This window comes from Thamnophis elegans, chromosome 3, assembly GCF_009769535.1.
Source record: "Thamnophis elegans isolate rThaEle1 chromosome 3, rThaEle1.pri, whole genome shotgun sequence".
NCBI classification, from domain to species: domain Eukaryota; kingdom Metazoa; phylum Chordata; class Lepidosauria; order Squamata; family Colubridae; genus Thamnophis; species Thamnophis elegans.
The window spans coordinates 139,734,654-139,755,890 of record NC_045543.1 but is presented as its reverse complement, the minus strand read 5'-3'; the positions used below and the strand labels follow the sequence as shown (position 1 = coordinate 139,755,890).

The 21,237-nt window shown below is 44.8% G+C and overlaps 1 protein-coding gene across 1 annotated transcript in view; it reads right to left on the bottom strand.

Annotated features, from left to right (window-relative positions):
* SMAD7 (SMAD family member 7) overlaps positions 1-19,058 on the bottom strand; it is a 57,394-nt gene extending 38,336 nt beyond the window's left edge. The window contains exons 1-3 of the mRNA XM_032214366.1: positions 17,251-19,058; positions 15,209-15,262; positions 5,170-5,244 (exon numbers count right to left, since the gene is read on the bottom strand). Coding sequence (XP_032070257.1) covers positions 5,170-5,244; positions 15,209-15,262; positions 17,251-17,965 — 844 coding nt within the window. The 5' untranslated portion in view covers positions 17,966-19,058. The remainder of the gene's footprint in view (positions 1-5,169; positions 5,245-15,208; positions 15,263-17,250) is intronic.
* Positions 19,059-21,237: the final 2,179 nt, after the last annotated feature.

The window sequence follows — 21,237 nt, the reverse complement described above, 5'->3', positions numbered from 1 at the left end:
TTGCAGCAAGCATCCCCGCGGGTCACATGTTCGAAATTCAGACGGACTCACATGGATGAAAACTAGCATCCCGGGGTCATGAGATTAGCCTTTGAGTGACCTTCTGGCCCACAAAGTTAATGGGGAAACTAGATTCATTTAACAACCATGTTAGTAGTTTAATAAGGGCAGCAATTCACTTAACAACGGTGGCGAGAAAGGTCGTAAAATGGAGCAAAAGTGACTTAGCGGGGGTCTCACTTAGCAACAAAGTTTTTGGGCTCAATTGTGATTGTAAGTTGAGGACTACTTGCATATATTCTGACACCTTTTCATTTCCCCAGAGCCCCGGGGCTCTCCCCCCCCCAAAAAAATAACCCTCCAGTTATCCAGTCTTCCCATCCTGAATGGAGCTCCATTCATTAGCCGGAAGTCCACAGCTTTTTCAACCAAGCCAGGATGGAGAATAGCAGCGAAGGGAACAAGTGAAGGACAAGGTCAGGTTGGCTATTTTCAAAAGCAGCCAGGCTCTTCTCCTCGTCCTTCCAAAGCAGATTATCCACACACACTCTCTGGACCCCCGCCTTCCCAGCGACTCCACTCAGCCCCATCAGACGGAGCCCCTTTCTTCCTACTCTCAAGCTTCCTCTTTCCACTACGCATTCAAGATGGACAGCGGTGCATGCGTTTGTGTGTGCATTTGTGTGTGTGTTTATATGTATGGGTGTAAGGCTGTGGGTGTATGTGAGTGTCTATACACATACACACATGATATATATATATATATATATATATATATATATATATATATATATATATATGTATGTATGTATGTATGTATGTATGTATGTATGTATGTATGTATGTATACAGCATGTGTATATGTGTGTTATGTGTACACTTTTGAGAGAAGGCAACAGAATTTCATTTTTAATGTTTGCAAGTGTGCCCACAGTAAAAAATGGCAGTAAAAGTTATCTGGTGGTCTGGTCTAGTCTGTCTGTTTATCTATCGTCTGCCTATCTATCTATCTATCTATCTATCTATCTATCTATCTATCTATCTATCTATCTATCTATCTATAGCGTCTATCTGTCTGTCTATCATCTGTCTGTCTGTCTATCTATCTGCCTATCTATCATCTATCTATCTATCTATCTATTTATCTGTCTGTCTGTCTGTCTGTCTATAGTGTCTGTCTATCTGTCTGTCTGTCTGTTTATCTATCATCTGTTTGTCTATCTATCTATCATCTGTCTGTCTGTCTGTCTATCTATCATCTGTCTATCTCTTTATCTCTCTATCTATCCTCCATCCATCCATCCATCTTTGCTGGCTGGGGAATTCTGGGTGTTGAAGTCCGCCAGGCTTAAAACTGCCACAGTTGGAGACCCCTGATTTAAGGGATTGTTGGGGAAGAGACAGCATCTGATCTAGAGCCGAAACAAGATGCCTTTTCATTTCCCAGGTTGGCATCTGTAGCAAAGGAAACCAAGGAACCTTTGTCAAAAGATCTGGTTACAATTCCAAACGCGGCCAATTCAGAAAAGGCAGTTTTCTACCCACTTCAAAAACATATGAAAAGGGGGGGGGATGAAGCAGGGGAAGGGGGGGAAAGGGAGAGGAATGTTTACTTTCCTGTAACCCATCCCCTGTTTAAACTTTAGTAAGTTATTACAACTTTTCATTGCCGATAAAAGTAGCCCAGATCTCTGATAACTTGCTCATTTTAAAAAATCCTGTTCAAATACACTTTCCAGCAAGCTATCTCAAGGGTGCAAAGGCAAAAAAAAAAAAAAAAAAGAAAGTCAAGAGTCAATGAACATTTAGCCCTTTAAAGAACTCCTTATGCAAAATCTTGGCCAGTGCAGATCAACAGTTCCACATTTTAAAACAGAAAACTCAGTTGTCTGTTTTAAACCTGTCTTCCATTGAGGACCTGTACACTGCACAAGTCAAAAAGAGGGCAGTGAAAATATTTACAGACCCCCTGGCATCCTGGACATAAATTGTTTCAACTCCTACCCTCAAAACGATGCTACAGATCACTGCACACCAAGACAGCTAGACACAAGAATAGTTTTTCCCAAACACCATCACTCTGCTAAACAAATAATTCCCTCACGACTGTCAAACTATTCACCAAGGCTGCAATGCTGCTACTATTAGTCTACTATTAGTTCCTATCATCCATCTCCTCCCACTTATGACTGTGGGACTATAACTTGGTTGCTTGTATCCTTATGATTTATATTGATATTGTTTCCTGATTGCTTATTTGTACCCTATGACTATCATTAAGCGCTGTACCTTATGATTCTTGAAAAATGTCTCTTGTATTTTTATGTACACTGAGAGCTTATCAACCAAAGACAAATTCCTTGTGGGTCCAATCACACTTGGCCAATAAAGAATTCTATTCTATTTTATTCTATTCTGTTCTGTTCTTTTACTTGTTTTTTCTAGCTAGGGAAACTTCAGATTTATCAGAATTTCCTTTGTCCGTTAAAAACAATCCTTTCTCTTCATTAAACATAATTGCAAAATTATCATGAACCATATTAGGTTGGGTTCATTCTAGTTTCTCTACAAGGCCAGAGCACCCAATGGACAGAGACCGTGCAGAATCAGAGAGAGAAGAGATCAAACAATTGCCAGGATGAAAAACTTTCAGAGAAAACATCTTTATTATTATTATTTTTCCCCCTCCTGGAAAGTTATCTAAGACTTCTCTCTTAAGAAAGCATTCTGCTACCAAGCGAGCAATGTGATTTCCTGCTGCCCACCCTCCCCCCCACCCAAATCCCCACCCTTCCTTTTTCAGCAGCAGACCAGACAATCCGAGATGTTATCAATTCACAAACCTTTTAAAAAGGGGCTCCTTTTAAAAGCTAGTCTTCGTTTGCTTATTTCATGTGGTATCCTGCGAAACTAAACCCCACCCTGTGGCATATTTCATTTCCCCCTCCTTTCTTTTTCAACTAGTTAAGCATTCTTATTGTAGAGCCCGATTCTTAGTTTTTTTGGGGGGTAGAATCCCCTCCCCACTTAAAACTTTCTTTTACACTGTTTCAAGAAAGTTGAAAGGGAATATATGTTTTTAAAAGCAGGGAGGGGAAAAGCCTTACTTCTCTCCCCCCCTTTTCCTTCTGATTAATTCTTATTAGCTGCCTTTGAACACAGAATCCTGTCCTCTCAAATAACACACGGAGGATATATATTACATGGGGGGGGGGGGGGAGCAAACAAGATTCACATAAACACAAGCCACGCTGAAAGCAATTCTTAAGACTGAAAAGCCCAAAACAGACACACAAATGTTGCGCACACTTACTGGGGTGGGGGGCAGGAAGGTGGGTGGGTGGGAAAGGATAGTCTTCCCACATTCCAGTTGTAAACTAATGAATGGGAGGACGGCTCTTTTACAAATCCAACGCGGATTCCTCGGCCAAAGAAAACTTAACTTTCAATAGAGGCGCAAGTCCAAACGAGTTATTTTTTGGGGCATTATGCAGAAAAGCTATTAAAGGGTTTGCAAGCTGCATCACACCAAGAGAGAAATGGGAGAACTACAATGATGCCTTCGGAGGGATGGAGGGCTGGTGATTCAAGGGTTCCCTCTCTATTGTAGTTTCTCAACCTTAGGTATGTGGACTTCACCTCCCAGAATCCCCCCAGCCAGTATGGTGTTCCGAGGAGGGGGGGGGGAGGATAATAATTTTAAGATGTTCTTTTTGCACATTCTCCTCCTCCTCCTCCAGAGATCAGCCATTCCCAGATTAAATTGCAAGCCACCAAACGCCTTACACCCAAAACCTTAATCACCAGAAGCCAGCCTCAACTTGCAAACTTGCAAAAAAGCAGGAGCCTGCTCTGACACACCCTTTAACAGTGGACAGTATATAATTTAGCTCCCTGTGCATAAATCACATAGACAGACGTTGCCTTCAGCAAACTGTGGCACTGCCAGCCTGCCAGTATCTTTTGTCTACTCTAGGCTCAGATACAGCTCTCAACAAGGGAGGACAAGATAGAAGCTTGTAAGACCAGAAATGCGATCTGTGACCAACTTAATTCCAACAGCTGGTAAAACTTGGTCTTACAGCCGTGCAACCTGAGGCCAGCCAGATGTTGCTGAACTACAGTTCCCAGCATTCCCATGAATGGGGCTATTTTTGCTAAGGATGCCGGGAAGTATAAATGTTCAATGAAACAAAATTGAACGAAGACAAGACCACTCTACAACAACAACAACAACAAAAGCAAAACCTCACCCATTTTCCTGACCTGTATATGACTAAAGTGCAACACATTTAAAAATGCTCTGAAATCATCAAAATCTGGAACATCCAAGGTAACTTATTCTCTTGAGGCTAGATTATCATACACATTCTTATAAACTGGAAGATTTTCAGCTACGGGCCTGTGGGGGAATGAGACTTCCAGCAGAAAGGCAAAATAACCGTGGCCTATTTGCAACCTTTCATGAAAATGCAACAGAGGATTTCAAATCACTAGCAAAATGCAGACTGATTTATGTCTGAAAAACGGGAAATTCTGCACAACAAAAATCCATTCCACATCTGCTCCTTGATGAGATCCATCAGCGTGCTCCGCACACTTCGTTAGCTTGACTTTCTCTTCATTCCCAACACTGGTGAACATACAACAGCTGTCCAACCCCTGATGTCCACAGATGGTACAGCCACTTCCAAATTTTCTAACCACCGCCCCGAGGGAAAACTCCTGCTAAGATTTTCATTCCTGGAAAAGCATTTAGGTCTGGTCTATCAGGCAACAGAGGTTACATGAGGATGCTGCTTACAACACAGATTCACAACTAGGTGGCAAAGAGCCATGAAGAGGAATGTTTCTCAACCTTGTCTACTTTTAAGATGCATGGACTACAGCTCCCAGAACTCCCCAGCCAGCTGGGAGGTTGAAGTCCACCCACCCTAAAGCCGACATAGTGAAGAAACACTGCCGTAGAGTAGCGTTTCCCCATCTTGCCAACTTTAAGATAGTTGACTTTCAACTCCCAGAATTCCCCAGCCAATATGGCTGGCTGGGGAATTCTGGGAGTTGAAGTCCACCTAAGTTGCGAAGGTTAGGACATTGCTCCAGAGGTCCAACCTCCCTTGTTACAAGAAAAACATACAACAAGAGAAGGGGCGCAGAAGAGAGTCTTACCTGCGAGCCCCTCAGGGGCCAGAAAATTAGTTCCCCTCGTTTCGGTGGAAGAAGGCACAGACTCTGGACAACTCGCTGCAAAGACAAAAGGGAATGGAGAAATAAGTATGACACGACACTGCCCAACGCAAGGAGGTCTCTAGCTAAATGAAGCACATTCCATAGAGTTTACTAGGAAGCGATTACTAATTGTCTGCACAGAACTATGCTCCATGCAACATCCACCCTCCTCGGTCCTCACCACCACGTGTGCTCCATCATTAGTCAAAGAGAGGAAGATTATAGACTAGCTACTAGTCATCCTCCCTCCCAATGCACAACCCCTTTCTTTGGTTCAACTGGTTTTGTTTTCTCGGTCCAACCTGGCGACTGAATTCCCATTTGCTGAACCGAAGCTGAGAAACCCAGAAGGAATTTTCTTTTAAAAAAAGCATTTATTGAATTTTCCAACATTTAAAAGACAAAACACAAACCCACACTTATCACAGCTTCTCCATATCGTTATGGAAAGGTACCAATTACCTTTTGCAACAATCCTATTTACAAAAATCCTATCTCAATTTCACTATACTGTTATATCCTTATTTGAATTATAATAACATCAAATCAATATCGTCTATTTCTTACATCTTTTACATTCTATATATTATACTTGAACGTTTTATACCCTAAGTTTTACATTTACTCTCAAGCCAGGAATTCCAAATTTGATAGTACTCAAATTTCTTCCCCCTCCTTCGTTTCCATAGACAAGTCTATCCATTTCTGCGCATTCATAAATTTTCCCAGGAGGAATTTCTGTGGCTACCCAATGGCCTTGTCAATTGAAAAACTCAGATAACCTATAATGGAGAGCGTATTGCCAAAGATGTTTCACTCCTAAAAATAATAATCATTATCTTTTCTCATTACAGGTAGTCCCTGACATACGACCATTCGTTTAGTGTCCATTCAAAGTTACAATGGTGAATAAAAGGGACTTATGACCGTTATTTCACACGACTGTTGCAACCGCCCCGTGGTCACTTGATCAGAATTCAACCACTTGGCAATTGTATATGTGACAGTTTCTGGGGTCAAGTGATCCCTTTTTAGGACCTTTTGACAAGCAAAGTCAGTGGGGAAGCCAGATTTATTTAACAACCGTGTTCCTGACTTAACAACTGTTGTGATTCACTTAACAACTGTGGCAAGAGAGGCTGTAAAATAGGGCAAAACTCATTTAACAACAGAAATTTGGGGCTCAATTGTGGTCATAAGTTGAAGACTGCCTGGATTTCTCTGAGAATTGCCCCCTCTCTTTATATGTTAAAGTATGATCAACTTATTCTCTCTATCCTATTTTAAATATGCTTCCCCATCAAATCATTGGAAAGCGTAATCTTTTAAAACCGAGGCCAGGAAAAATATATAAATTAAAAGTTGATTTATCTATCGCTGTGCCCAGCCAAAAACCACTGGCATTTAGTCGATATGGATACGTAAATTTGAATGACCCGTCGGAAGAGAGATACGTACTTTAGAACGACCTATTTTTAAACAACCAAAAATTATTTTTCCGATAATTGCATTCCTTCTTTCAGTTATGGAAAGAACCCACTTTTTTATTTTAATGCCTGTGACATTCCATAATCTCCTTCTTATCAGACTTAAGTATAACCCTGAACAGGAATATACAGTTGAACAGGATGCACTTAATCAAACTGAAAACAATGGAACATACAGGAAATTGAGTTACTTGTGAAATACTGTAGACTTTCTCAATGTGTGGCATTTCAGTGGTCTAAGGAAACGGCTATTTTATAATTAAAACTTTAACAAAAGGGGGAAAGTAGCCATCAGACAAATGCTTGGGTTGGAGACTTCCCTTAACCAAGGATGTAGACCTCATTGAAGCAGTTTGGGTAATACCATCTCATAACAAGGGGTAAATTAATGAGAATGAAAGTCAAAAATCTTCCGCTAAGAATTCCTTAAGCAGCAATGTGTGCCAAGAAGAGAGCAACTACAAAGGTGTGTGTGTGTGTGTGTGTGTGTGTGTGTGTGTGTGTATAAGAGAAAGAGAGAGAAAGAGAGAGAGGGAGGGAGGGAGGGAGAGAGAGAGAGGGAGGGAGGAATAGAAAAAATGCTGAATGGAGTATTGGAATTTAGGCTCCTCCTCTTTGGGCGTTGTGTGATGTCACATGTACAAAAGGGGTGTGGCTTATATGATGATGCTCCATCCTGCATTTTGGCCATTCTCCTCTCCCTAAACTGGCTGCCTTTAACTTTGCACTCTTCAGCTATTTCATCACTTGTAACCCCCAGACAGCACAATGTCACACACACACACACGTACGTATTTTTAAATACATTTAAAATACTGGGGAAGGTCATCCGCAGTCTTCCTCTCTCCTCTAGCCATGCCAAGACCTTTTCTTCAACGAAGTGAAAGAAATTGGGAGACCCAAAATGGCCCAGAGCATTCAAACTCGCAGAACCAATATATAACTGCTTACTTAACTATTCACAAATACTCCTCGACTTGCAACAGTTTGTGACTGTTCAAAGTTAGAACTTCACCCCCCAAAAAAACCCAACTTATGACCCTTTTTCACACTACCGTTGCTGCATCAAAATTCAGATGCTTGGCAACTGACTCATATTTATGACGGTTACAAGTATCCCAGGGTCATGTGGTCATCTTTTGTCACTTGGGTTGCCCAGCACCCAATTTTGACCATGCAACCTGGGATTGCTGGAATAGTTAAGTGCAAATGACCTGTCACGTGCCCTTGTAACTTTAAATCGTTATTAAAAGAATGGTTGTAAGCCAAGAACTACCTATCACTTCCGCCCAAAATGAGGGTTTGCTTTGGGTTTAAGATTCCTGATTTGCATAGAAAGAGCAAATCAGTAATCAAAGTATAAAAGTCTCACTTACAAAGGCTGGTTTTACATATGCAACTTTACATGAAATCAATTAAGAGTACTATTCTGAATACCTTGAAGAACATCAACTGATAACTGGCATGGTTACATCAGCTAGGACAGATCCTAATGATACAAAGAGGACTTTCACCTAAGTAGATCTATTAGATCTGGGCTGCAAGATCTGTAGATCACTGGAGAGCAAGCAAACAAGTAAAGGGTGTTGTTTCTCTGCTTTGCCCTGTTTTTTTGACCAGAATTTAGCAGCAGCTAAATACAGCAGCCTTACACGTGAGTAACACACAGTGCTAGTTCAGCTTTTAACAATCAGCTTTTGCATCAAAGCGAAACCAATGAAAACACCCCAAACCATCAAGGTGAAAACAGTGAAAGTGAAAAAAATGAGATAACAGCATGACAAGATTTCACCCCATCCTGGGGAAAATGGAAATGCACAATAATGTGGTAATACATGCACCAATTTTGTCTCTGCCCCTTTCAAGAAGACGCACACTGCTATTTCTTTGGTCATCTGTGCATAGTTATAATAATTTACCATCCTGCTTTACTACTTATCTTGTCTTTTTTTTAAAAAAAAATCCTATATTAATTGCACATATTTGAATATTGTATTCAATTAACCTGAGATTTTTACAACCTCGTTAAAAGGGTTTAGAACCCCCTGATCTGGGAGAAATACCCCATTTTTATTTATCTCACAAGAGTTGGTTATTTGCTTTATATAGTGTCCTCCAGTTGCAAGAACAGGATTTTGCAGTGACTACAAAACAACAACTAACATCAATGAGATGAAGGCCTATTTTGGCAAAGAAAAATCGCCAAAACAATGTCCAGCAATATTTTGACTTAATTCAATGGGTTCGTTATTGGCTTACAGCAAGCAGAATTAAATCTAATCGTGCATTTCTAATTTTAATACTTTCCTTGCTTCCAGCACAAAAGTGACCTCCAACCAAGAGAAAGATACGGGTGCTCCTCAATTTACAACAATTCATTTAGTGACCGTTTAAAATTACAATGGCACTGAAAAAAGTTACTTATGACTACTTTTCATACTTAAGAAGCTTGCAAGTATGCAGCATACTCTCTGGGTCACGAGATCCAAGTTGTAAAATGGAGCAACTCTCACTTAAATAATGTCTCGCTTAGCAAAATAGATTTTGAGCTCAATTCTATTCATTAAGTCATTTCTATGCACTGCACTCTGTTAATATACAGACAGATGAGCTCTATTTCACCAAAAAAATCCTGATTTAATCACTGGGCAGTCCCTTATTGGTATCTGAAAATGATCCTGTTTAGACGCCACAGTTGCTAATATTAACCTCCTTAAATTAAGTGTTATGGCTTTCTTAAGAGTCCACAAGACGTCGTCCTGAATAAGGCATTTAGGGTGACTAATGCTTCACTCAACACTTCATCTAAAAACATTTCTGACAGTAAGGGTATCTTGCGCCAGGATGCCAAGAACAAACTGAAAAGAATTAACTCTGCAACATGGTACCTAATAAACCCTTCGGCCAAATAAATACTTCTTTAGAAGGGAGATATAGGGAAGAAGGGAAAAAGGGCAAGATAATTCTTCCAGAAAATGAGATAGATAGATAGATAGATAGATAGATAGATAGATAGATAGATAGATAGATAGATAGATAATAGATAGATAGATATGCATTTACTTTAAAACACTGTTTCTCAACTTCAGCAACTTTAAAATGCATGGACTTCAACTCCCAGAATTCCCTAGCCAGCCATGAAATCCACCCATCTTAAAATCCCTGAAATTGAGAGTGTGTTGGAAGTTTGGAACTGTTAAGCTCAAAAGTGTAGCTGCAATGGAGGTTCAAATATCCTGACTCAAAAATATATAACACGTCAACAACTTTTCAGATTTACTATATGTCCATTCCTGAAGCTTTGGAAACCGGTGTCTTCAAAAGGTAATCTTTTTTAAAAAAGAAGAAAATCATTGATTGCAGCCACATCTTGACATTTCTGGAAAAAAAACCGTCTAGAAAACTTTTTTCTCCATATCTTAACGCACAATTCACCTTTTGCATTCGCACACCAAAATGCAACGTTTGCATCAATGGCTAATTAAATCCACACCATTTAGATAGAACTGGTGTCTGGCATAGTTAAAAAAAATGTGTGAGCTAACTGCTACAAGGCCTTCATCCATAGAGCCTGGGACGGGGCTTTTCCTCCATATGGTTAATAGTGCTCTATAAAAAAAAGAGAAACACAGCTCCGGAAATGAACTTTGAATCTTTCAAAACAGGCTTACTACTACACCAACCGGAATCCTCTTCCTTATGCAGGAGAGAAATGAAAACTCTTCCTCTGAATTCAAACCATTTCTTTAGCAATACACTTTGGGTTTTCAAGCACCCAGGGGGAGGGAGAGAAAAAAAGAGAGACCCCCTCGCAAAATTTGCAAGAGAATAAAAGACATACAATTTCCTTACTTGCTCTCCCTTCACAATGGCCTTGATTAAACAGGAAGTTTGATGAGAGTCAGAGGTTATAATAACCACCTGCAGTGACAGACTTATGAATTATTTTGGTCTCCTATTCAGGGCTCCCCTGCCAAATGGGTTTCTAGGAAGAGAAGGAGTCCTCCTTTGCTTTTTTTACACTTCCGACTGGCTCTATTAATCACTTCCCATTAGCCGATATGCAGAACTTTTGCTTTCACAAAACCCGGCATTGTCAACGTTTGTGGTTTCTTTGACTGTTTACACACCATTCATTGCTGAATAAATATTGCTCTCCAAGAAGCAGGGCCTGCTTGTTGCAGGCAGGAGGGAGAGGTTTAAACACCTGCTCGTAGGTTTTATCCCAGCATCTTTACCAAAAACAAAAAAACGAGAGCCATTATTTTTTTCTCCATTGTGGCTGGCTGCAGGCCATTTTTTCCCTCTTCGAATGTCCGTACAAAGGCAGCTGTTGCTAAAAAGGAAAATTAAAAAAAGAGGGTTTTCCTTAAAAACCTCCAAAGTTTAACCACTTTTACATGAAAGCCTTGGACGGCAAAAGGTGACTATCAAACAAGTAATGGGGAGCGTAACCCCAGATGTGCCACTAGAAGCAGGGGTGAAATCCAGCAGGTTCTGGAGAACCGGTAGCGGAAATTTTGAGTAGTTCGGAGAACCGGCAAATGGAAATGGAGATTTTGCAGTATTCTTCCCCTGCCACGCACACCAAGCCGCGCCCATAGAACCGGTAGTAAAAAAATAATAATAATGAATTTCACAACCGACTAGAAGGCAAAATCATGAAATTGCATTTCACTTATGTTGGCCATATCATGGGAGGGAATTCACTGGAAAGAGAAAATGATGCTTGGAAGAGTTAGCGGTACTAGGTGGCGGGACATTATCAAAGGCGGCACCCGCCAGAACATTAAAAAAAAAACTCAAAAGAAATAGCGCAAGATCAGACGATGTGGAGGGACCTTGGCCCATTGTCAGACACAACTAAATGGAGAACACCCTTTTCCTTCTCCTCCTCATCTGTAAAACCAACATAACAGCTGAAATGTGCGTCTAGGAAAGCAGGTTCAAATCCATTTTGTCAGGCGAACCCTGCCTTCTCTAGGTTGAGGTAAAACTGGACAAGCCCCCCTTGAATGATAAAGCTATCAAAGATGTGAGAAGGTTATGCCCCCCCTTTTTTTGGTATATTTTCATACATTTGTATTTCATATTCCAAGCAGAAATGTTTGGGATTATTCTTTAGCAGCCAACAGAAATCACCCCAGCAGAACTGGATTGAGAAGAAATAAGCGCAGGATCGCAGGATGAGATGAACACCTCTTGGGGTTCCCAAGGAATTCTCCTTCCCCTACAGAGCTCATCAAAGCAATCCAAAGCTTGGATTAACCATTACCAAATAAATTAGTTGCAGGAAGTACCATCTGATCTTAGATGGCCATCAGCTCAACGTAGGTGGAATCTTAAGGAATCTCAGTTTTTTTACCCAGAAGATTCATCAAGACCACCTACCAATAGTAGCTCAACAAAAGGAAAACTTGACCTCTCTCCTGCTTTGCATTCATTTGGTTTCAGCTCTGGGGTGAATCTCAGTCAACTGTGATTAATGCAATAAATCCTATTTTTAGCAAGCCACGACAATCAGGACAAGATACCCCTTCTGAGAGCATCAAAATTACATTCAGTATCCCTTGCTTCTCTCTTTCTCTCTCACACACAGAGAAATCTCCTCCCCAAATTCTCTTCATCATAGCAGCCCTGTTACTATAGCAAGCCAGAAATTCTTTGTGATCTACTATAAATCATACAAGGAACTACCAGAAGATCCAGATCTTCCAATCCCTGAGGCAGAGTGGCCTGATCAACTGTAATGTTGCTCCTGCCCAAGTCACAACAGAAAGTTCACAGGGCCACAACAATGTACAGTAGGCACACATCACAAACTTGTCTCAAGATCAGCAATCTTAATGAACTACAACTCTCGTTATCCACAGCAAGCCCTGCCAATGGCAAAGGATGCTGGGAACTGTAGTCTAGCAGCAACCGCCTTTGCTATATTTAGGCCTGTCCAGCTTTATAATCTTCCACCTTCGGGTCACCTTTTCACCTCTCTTCATAATCCTATGTAGGCAGATGCTAACCCACCTTTAAGAGAAGACCAAAATCTGCTTGCAAGCATTCTCATTTCACAAGGGGGGCGAAGAGGAAACCATGGATAAATTGGTATATATCCTAAGCCAGATCTCTTAAAATTGAGGGTTCATCTGAAACACGGAAATGTCACAACAGGCCATGAGATCAGGGTCATGAAGAAGTCCCAGTGAGGTTGTACACAATAGAAAAGTTTGTGGAACTCCAATCTGCAAAAACTCAGTTGTGCCAAGACAGATGAAAAGATTTCCTGCAACTGATCAACAGAACAAATGCTACCCACTCACCTAAAAAAAATATAAAGGGATGGAAATAAACTTGCTCCCCAAATTGATGCATTCAAGATGGGTCCTACAGCTACCAAAACTATCACCCAATACAGGTAGTCCTCAACTTACAAGAAGTCTTTTAGTGACTATGACTTATGACCCTTCTGACTGTTACAGCATCCTCACAGTTGCATGATCAAAATTCAGACGCTTGGCAGCGGACTCATATTTATGACAATTGCAGTATCCTGGGGTCACATTATCCCCTTTTGCCACTTTCTGACAAAGTCAACAGGGAAGCCAGATTCACTTAACAACCATGTTACTAACTGCAGTGATTCACTTTAACAAATGTGGCCAGAAAAAATAGGGCCAAACTCACTTTTAACAAATTTCCCACTTAGCAATTATGATCATAAATCGAGGACTACCTGTATTCAATAAACACAGCATTTTTCCTAAGCCCAACGGTCAATGAAATTAGCTCATTCCTGGATCCTTTTTCTGGTCATTCAACAATGTGAGCAATCATTGGGAACTTGATAACCCCTAACTTGTTTCTTAGAAGGACAGATCAGCGCTTCCTTCTCAAGCTGTTTCATCTAACTGTAATCTTCCAACCTTCCTACTGGATAAACTTGGCAGAAGCAGCCCCAGTTCTCATATCCTTCCTGAGCACGGTCCCTTATGCCAAAGAATTCACAATGTACCATAGTATCAAAGATGGGTCACTCTCTCAAGGGCCACCCAATGTTTTTCAAGGACCACGTTTAAACTGGGCAGGCTTAATCAGATCCCGAGAACAAAGCCACCATTGTCCTTTTTTGGGGGGATGAGTAAGGATGAGAAAGGTAGGTGACAAGCATGAGTTTGTAAGAGGATCTTTCGAAACCACCTTCCCTAACATTAGGGTGCAATCAGTGTGTCTTTAACCTCTCTGTAATCTCTATTTTTGCCCCATTAATTGTCAGAAGAGATATGAAGTGGCTTTGTGGAATTTTATTTCTCCTCCCTTTGACTGCATTCACATTTCTGAGTCGTCCCCCCCCTTCCCACTCTCTCTCTCTCCCTCTTTTCCACAATGCCAGCCTATTTATCTAGCAGAGGGTGAGCCCGCTGCCAGCCAAAAGTTTATGCAGACAACCGCAAGAGCGCTTGGTGCCAGCCTCAAACGGGCTTCTACCTTGGCAGCTTGCCACTCAATTACAAGCAACAAGCACGCCTAGCAAACTGTGCTAAAAACATCCGTGCCTCTGCATTTTTTTTTTAAAAAAAATACTTTATTTGGGCCCAATGAAATGCCAAACAGAAAGTTTCAGGGAATGCTGCTTACCTGAAAGTTCACTTCTTCTAGGATTAGTCTTTTTTTTAAAAAAAAATGTTTAAAGTGTTCCAGATATTATAAAAATAAAGTTGACAGAAAGCTATGAACTTTCATTTTGCATCTTAACAGATTATGAATTTTCTTTTCGTTTTCCAAAGGAAGAGTCTGAAGCTACAATCCTACTGTCGCTTAAACCTGGCAGAGGAACTATCTGAGTTTACCTCTAAGTAAACAGCCAGAAATTCTCATAGATGATTTAAATAATTCCCCTCCGTAGTGCAGAAGACTGAACTAGATGATCTTTTGAGGTCCCTTCCAACTGTAAAAAGCCATATAAAACTGCAGATGCCCCATTGCAAGAGGACCCGATTAACTAAAAAAAAAAAAGGAATAGCACCAAAGACAATAGAAAATCCAATTTAACACCCTTCTCCTAGAATTTATAGACTTTGACTTGCAATCCTAGATCTATAGACCCGGGCATGAGCTCTTTAGAACGTGGAATCTACAAGAAGAGCCCTGTGAAAAGAATTCAAGACACAGCCCGTTTATATTCAGGATTCAAGCTCACTTATCATAATGGGAAATCCTTCCGATTAACTTGGCAAACCCACAGCAAATGAAGAGCTAAAAAGAGCAAAATAATGGCAGCAATGCAGTCACAAAAACTCAATAGAGTTTGGAATAAGGGAGGACAATGACAGGAAAGAGAGAGAAGAAAAAGAGAGAAGGAGAAAAAGAAAGAAAAAGAGAGAAAGAGAGAGATAAGAAATAGAAAGAAAAAGAGAGAAAAAGAGAGAGAAAGAAAGAAAATTAAGAAACCACCCAACGCTACTTTTACTTAGTTTAAAAATGCAGTGTGTACTTACCCGTTGGTTTGAGAAAATCCATTGGGTATCTGGAGTAAGGAGGAGGGGGAGACTCTGGAATTAGAAAAGTACAGAGAAAATAAAATCAGAGCCATGGGAAGGAGGGGGGAGAGATAGGAACTTATGATAAGAGAGGCATTCTTGTAACAAAACTGTTTGTCTTAGCCTGGCGCTTGGAGGCAGGGCAACTTGGCGGTAACTGCCTTGATATTTAACTGCCAGATAAACAAAGGGGCCTCACTGGCGCCAGCCTCTTGCGCTATCTCTGCTCCTGTAGCTGTCTCGGCAGGGGCTTTCTGGCTGCACCCAGCGCTCCAGTCCTGGAAATCGCCCATTGATCCAGCGCGGCTCCCGATAATCCCGACCGGCTTTACTTGCAAATGCAATTTAACAACCAAAAAAAAAAATGGGGAGGGGAGGGGGGGGCAGGACAGGAGGGGGGGGGGAAATAGTGGGGGGAGGCACCCAATACAGATGCATTGTTCTCCCTGCTTGACCCCCCCCACCCCACCCCTCCAATTGAAAAATCCGCCCGCACTGTTGGCCATAACACAGCGCCCAAAAAAAAGTTTGCAAAGGAGGGAGGGGGGGCAAGGAGGGAAGGAAGAGGAGGTGGGCTAAAGGCTTTAGTATTTTTTTTTGAATGAGGGGGGGGGCAAGTCTCCCCACTAATGGGGTTTAAACCTACCAAAGCAAGCTTCTCCCTTTCCAGATCATGAACTTAATCCCCCGTTTTGTATTTTTTTTAAAAAAAGGGGGGGAGGGGGAAGACCCTTTGCAATTTCAATCATGCTGCGGGGAGATTTCTCTTTCTCCTCTCTATCCCACTCCCCCCCCCTTTTTTCTTTATTTTTTTTATTTTTTAAAAGCAATGGTGGAAACTAAAGGCAACTTGGCAAGAGGAGAAAAAAGCAAACAAGATTGAAGGCCTGGAAATTATGTGTTGGCTTTTATATAGTTTTGAGAATAGCAAAAGAGAGGCCCGAGGTAGGCGGGAGGGCACAGAGGATGCGAGGAGCCAGCCAAGGGTTTGGGAGGCTTTTTGCTAAAAAGGGCTAGATTTGTGTCTTAAAACTAGAAAATCATGGAAGGGTTCTTCCTTTTTTTTTCTTTTTTTTGCAGAAGCCTTCAGATTTATTTATTTTTTTAAATGACACACACCCTGGCTTTTTTTCTTGCACAAAACCCTGCAACTTTGTCTGTCTGGCTCTGGTTGCATCACCATTTTAAAAATAATTTACTGTCCAATTCGGAAACATTTCTTCCCCCGAAAAGAAGCCTAACGCTTAAAGTTCCCTAAAGTCTTCATCCCTTCCTCCTCCTAACCAGGATCTTTAAATGCACACATTGACATAGAGATTCTCTCAACCATCCCATCAGGGTTGTTGTCCCAAAGGTGCTTTTCCAAAAGTCAATTGAGTTTCTCTTTTTTTTTTAATGCACCGAAGCACAAACCGATTTTCAGAAGGGGCCCTAAAATCAAGACTGTCCAGTTGTGCCTCCCACTCCCCTTTGCAAAATTCCACTTGGAATATTTAAAAAAAAATTAAATTAAAAGCCCCTTTGGGAGTATAGATTTAAAATTTTCTATTTCTTCTCCAGAGAGGTTGGTGGGACACACATACACACTACAGAATCAGGCTGGGACAAAACTCACATCCCAAACTTTGATCTTCCTAACCTATAAGCTGCCTTCCCCCCCCCTCCTAAAGTGAGGCAGGTGCAAGAGGATTTAAGGATAGGATCCTGGCATCCCAGGCCGGCTCACCTGAACTCCCTAATGTTAGATCCCCATCTCACCAAGGGGGAAACCCAGAGGAAGTTTCCAATCAAGGAAGCGCCCACCCATCCCCATTCTCAAAGAGGGTGGTGGGCTTTGTTTTGCAAACTGCGGGCATTTTGGGGAGGGGGAGGGAGGCTGGGGTAGGAAAGGGGGAAGGAGGGGTCTCAGCGTTGGCAAGAGCCCCCATGCAAGGCGCAAGAGCCCCCATGCAAGCCGGTGGGTTTTGGGGGGAGGGAGGGGGGTGCTGCTCCGCACGTACCTAGCTCGCAGAGTCTGCTCAGGTGATAGGGGTTGCAGCAGGCTAAGTCCAGGTGAGTTTTCCCGTAAGATTCACAGCCACAAAGCCGCTTGACTTCCGAGCCAGGCCGGAGATCGGGCCATCGGAAGATTTTGCAGAGGAGCAGCGGGAGAGAGTACCAATGCTGGCCCAGTTTGGAGTCCACCTTGGTGGGCAGCAGGAGGCAGGAGGTCCGGGTGCCCCCGCGGGATTCGACGGCTTGGAGCAGGGTCTCCAGGTGCTTCTCCTTCAGCCGCTTCAGCACCGAGTGGGCCAGAGCTTTTAGTTCAGCCTCCGATCCGCCGTGCGCCTTGGCCGCTTTCCCCGGCTTGCCCAAGCAGCAAATCCGGCTCCCGCCTCCTCCTCCGCCGGCCCCATGAGGCCGCCCGTCCGCAGCGCCTTCTGCGACCTCGCCGGCGCCTTCCTCCCCGCCGGGCGCCCGGCTCCGCCAGAGTCTTCGGACGAGCACCGATCGTTTGGTCCTGAACATGCGGGACGAGAAGAAGGCTCCCCGGCTAAGAAACGGGCATGTCGTCCGCAATTCATGAAGGAGTCGGGAGCCGAGTCCAGGCAGCCAGGAGAAGGAGCCTGAAATGATCGGGACGAAGAGGGAGCTGGCGGGCGGCGGAGGGGGCGACAGGGGCTGCGGAGACGGCGCGGCTGCTGCTGGAGCGAGACCCAAAGCGAAGTGCAGCATGCGCCGGTCTCTTAGCGGAGGCTCGGTTGGAAGGCGCCCCTTCCCCTTCTCAAAGCCGCCGCCGAGGGCGGCAGTTTATGGGAAGGGGGCGCCCGGAACAGCAGACCCCGAAACGCGGCGGCGGAGAAGCTCGGGATCCGCCCGCCCGGGAAAAACCGGCATGCCAAGCCGGGACTCCTCGGTGGGTGGTTGGGTCGCCAAACCGAAGCGGGGGGCTCAGATCGTGCCCGGCGGGGGTTCTCTTCCGAACCCTTCCCGCCCGTCCTCAACCCTCGGTCGTTAGATCCTCGGCGGCGATCCAAGGAGATCGAGACCCCCTCCAAAAAAAAACCCAGGGGGGGGGAAAAAAACCAAGCCCAAAAAATAAAAGAAAAAGAAGTCCGAGAGATCGCTCAGGATCAAATCTTGGGGATCGAGGCAAAATCTACCTGTTTCACACGCACAAAAAAAAGAAGCCCACCGAAAGAGGCAACAGATCGAAAAAGCCCCCTTGGGTGGTGGGGCCAAACCCGACGCCCGGTATCCAAGGGCCACCAACAGGCTGCCCAGCAGTCTCCTAGAGCTTCTCCGGGCCGGAGTCCCGTCGCCTTCTCCGCTAGCCGGGGTCTCCTCCGAGGAGGGAGGACGGGGTAGGCGCGCGTGCCTCCTCCGCCGGGGCGCCCCCTTCTCTTCTTCCTCCTCCTCTTCTTCTTCTTCTTCAGCCCTGGGAGTCGCCGGCTCCCTCGGGACGTGTCCGCCCTTCGCCCGGCCCGCTTTGATCTGCCTCCCGGCCCGCCGGACGGAGCCGCGCTTGTTTTGTTTCCTCGCCCGTAGACGGAGAGAGAGAGAGAGAGGAGAGGAGAGGCTGGAAGCGCCGCGATCTCCTCCTCCTCCTCCTCTTGCAGCTCTCTTCTCTCCGCCCCTCCGCGCGTCTCCCCGCCGGCGCCTTCTCGCGGGCAGCCCCAGCAGCCGAAGGAGGAGGAGGGCAAGGCGGAGCGGCGTCCAAAGGAAACCCCGACCGGGGACGGACGAGCCCAAGAGGGGGGCCTGCGGCAGCCTTTGCAGTCTTGGGGCAGCGGACGCTGCAGTGCCCGGTGCTCAGCAACTCCTTCTCTCTCTCCCTCTCTTCCCCCCCCCCCCCAACAGCGTCGGCTTAGCTCGCTCGCCGCCTCCGCCTCCTTCCAGTTTGTGCAGACGGGGAGGAGGAGAGGGAGGCGCGCTCCCGCCCGGCGGAATGGAAGAGGAAGGATTGCGGGCGTCGGGAAAGGGGGAGGAAGGAATCCACCTCTCTCTCTCTCTCTCTCCTTTCGCCTCCCCCTTTTTTTTCTTCTCCTTCTCCTCCTCCGGCCCTCTCCCCACTTTCTGGCTCGGCTTCCCTCCTTGCCGGCCTTCCTTGCTCCGCTCCTTGCCTGCCTGCTTTCCCTTTTTTCCTCCCCTCTCCCAAGAAGGTGCTTTGCACGACCTCCCTCCTTCCTCGGCTCCTTTGCTTCCCCCTCCCCCCCTCTTTTTAACCCCCCCCTCCGGATTGAGTGGGTGATGCTTGCAATTTAAGCAGCCCCTTGCAAGGGGGCTGCAGGAGGAAGAAATCATTCAGGGCGGGGGGGGGGGGGGAGCCAAGGTGGCGCAGTGGTTAAATGCAGCACTGCAGGCTACTGCTAGATCAGCAGGTCAGCGGTTCAAATCTCACCGGCTCAGGGTTGACTCAGCCTTCCATCCTTCCGAGGTGGGTAAAATGAGGACCCAGATTGTTGGGGGCAATATGCTGACTCTCTGTAAACCGCTTAGAGAGGCCTGAAAGGCCTATGAAGCGGTATATAAGTCTACTGCTATTGCTACTGCTATTGCTATTGTTGATTAGGCGAGCCGCTTTGCGAACGGCAAGAGGGCAAAAGGGGAGTGCAACACAAGGGGGAGTGCAACGGGCCCGGCCGATCGTCCTCTGCGCTCTGGCTTTGCAGCAGCCGGCCGGACGGCCCCAGCCAACCTCGGCCTCTCTTCCTCCCGGCCGCGTCCCCCCCCCCCCCCTCGCTGGCTGGCTGGCTGGCTGGTTCACTCGCTCGCAAGACTGTGCAGCGGCGCTTGGCCGGCCCGGCTGCCCCGCCTCCTCCTCCCCCCTCCTCCCCCCTCCCTCCTCTTCTCTCTGGTCACGTGGGCGTCTAGACACCCTGTCGCTTTTTTATTAAAAAAAAAAAAGAGGCTGCCTTGCGCGAAGACGGCGTCGAGTTTCTGAAAGCTATTTCCCCCCCCCCTCCCCTCTGTGTAATTCCTGAGAAGGGGGAGGGGGAGGAAAGCCGTCGGGCTCGGAAAGAGGGAAGGAAGAAAAGTCCTTAGGAGGAGAAGAGACGCGTAGGAAAAGCAGAAATTCCCCGTAAGGGGGGTGGGTGTCGCTGGGTCGTTTCTAGACGCCCACCCCACTTTTGCTTTTTCTTCACTGTTTTCTTGTAAGAACGTCGCGATGGTTGGGGGAAAAGTTTTGCAAAGTCTTGGTGACCTTTGAATAAGTCTAATAAACGCTAATAAATGCGGAAGATTCCCCCACTCCCCCCCCTCTCTTTTACGGCCAGTTGCTAAGACACTGAGCTTGTCGATCAGAAAGGTCGGTGGTTCGAATCCCTAGTACGGGGTTGGACTAGATGACCTCCAAGGTCCCTTCCAACTCTGTAACCGCTTACTGTTTTCTTTTTTTTGTTCTTTTGTTTCAAAAATATAGCTTTCGTTCTCCTGCTTGATGCGGAAAAGCGGGGGGGGGGGGCTTATTGAAACTTTTTTTTTATTTTCAGGGGGAAATCAGCAATGGGGTCTTGTGGCCCCTTGAAAGATGAATCCAAATATTATGGCACTTTTTTGTTTAAATTGTAGGCAGAACTTTCGAATCCCTGCGTGAATCTCTTAATCCGCACCGGATCAGGTTGCTGGGGATTTCTGCGCCTGGTGTGTTTGGCGCTTTTGCTGGGTTGGGGGAGTGGAGGGAGATCGCTTTACCAAGCCTTTCCGAAGGATCCCCTTGAGATTCACGGGGCGCATCCTGACAGGCTTAAACTTGGAACGCGGAGTTGGTCTAGTAGAAACGACCATGCAATAGAGCAGTGTTTTTCAACCTTTTTTGTGCAAAGGCACACTTTTTTCATGAAAAAAATCACGAGGCACACCACCATTAGAAAATGTTAAAAAAAATTAACTCTGTGCCTATATTGACTATATATAAAGTAATTCTCCCACGGCACACCTTACACTATGTCACGGCACACTAGTGTGCCACGGCACAGTGGTTGAAAAACACTGCAATAGAGAGA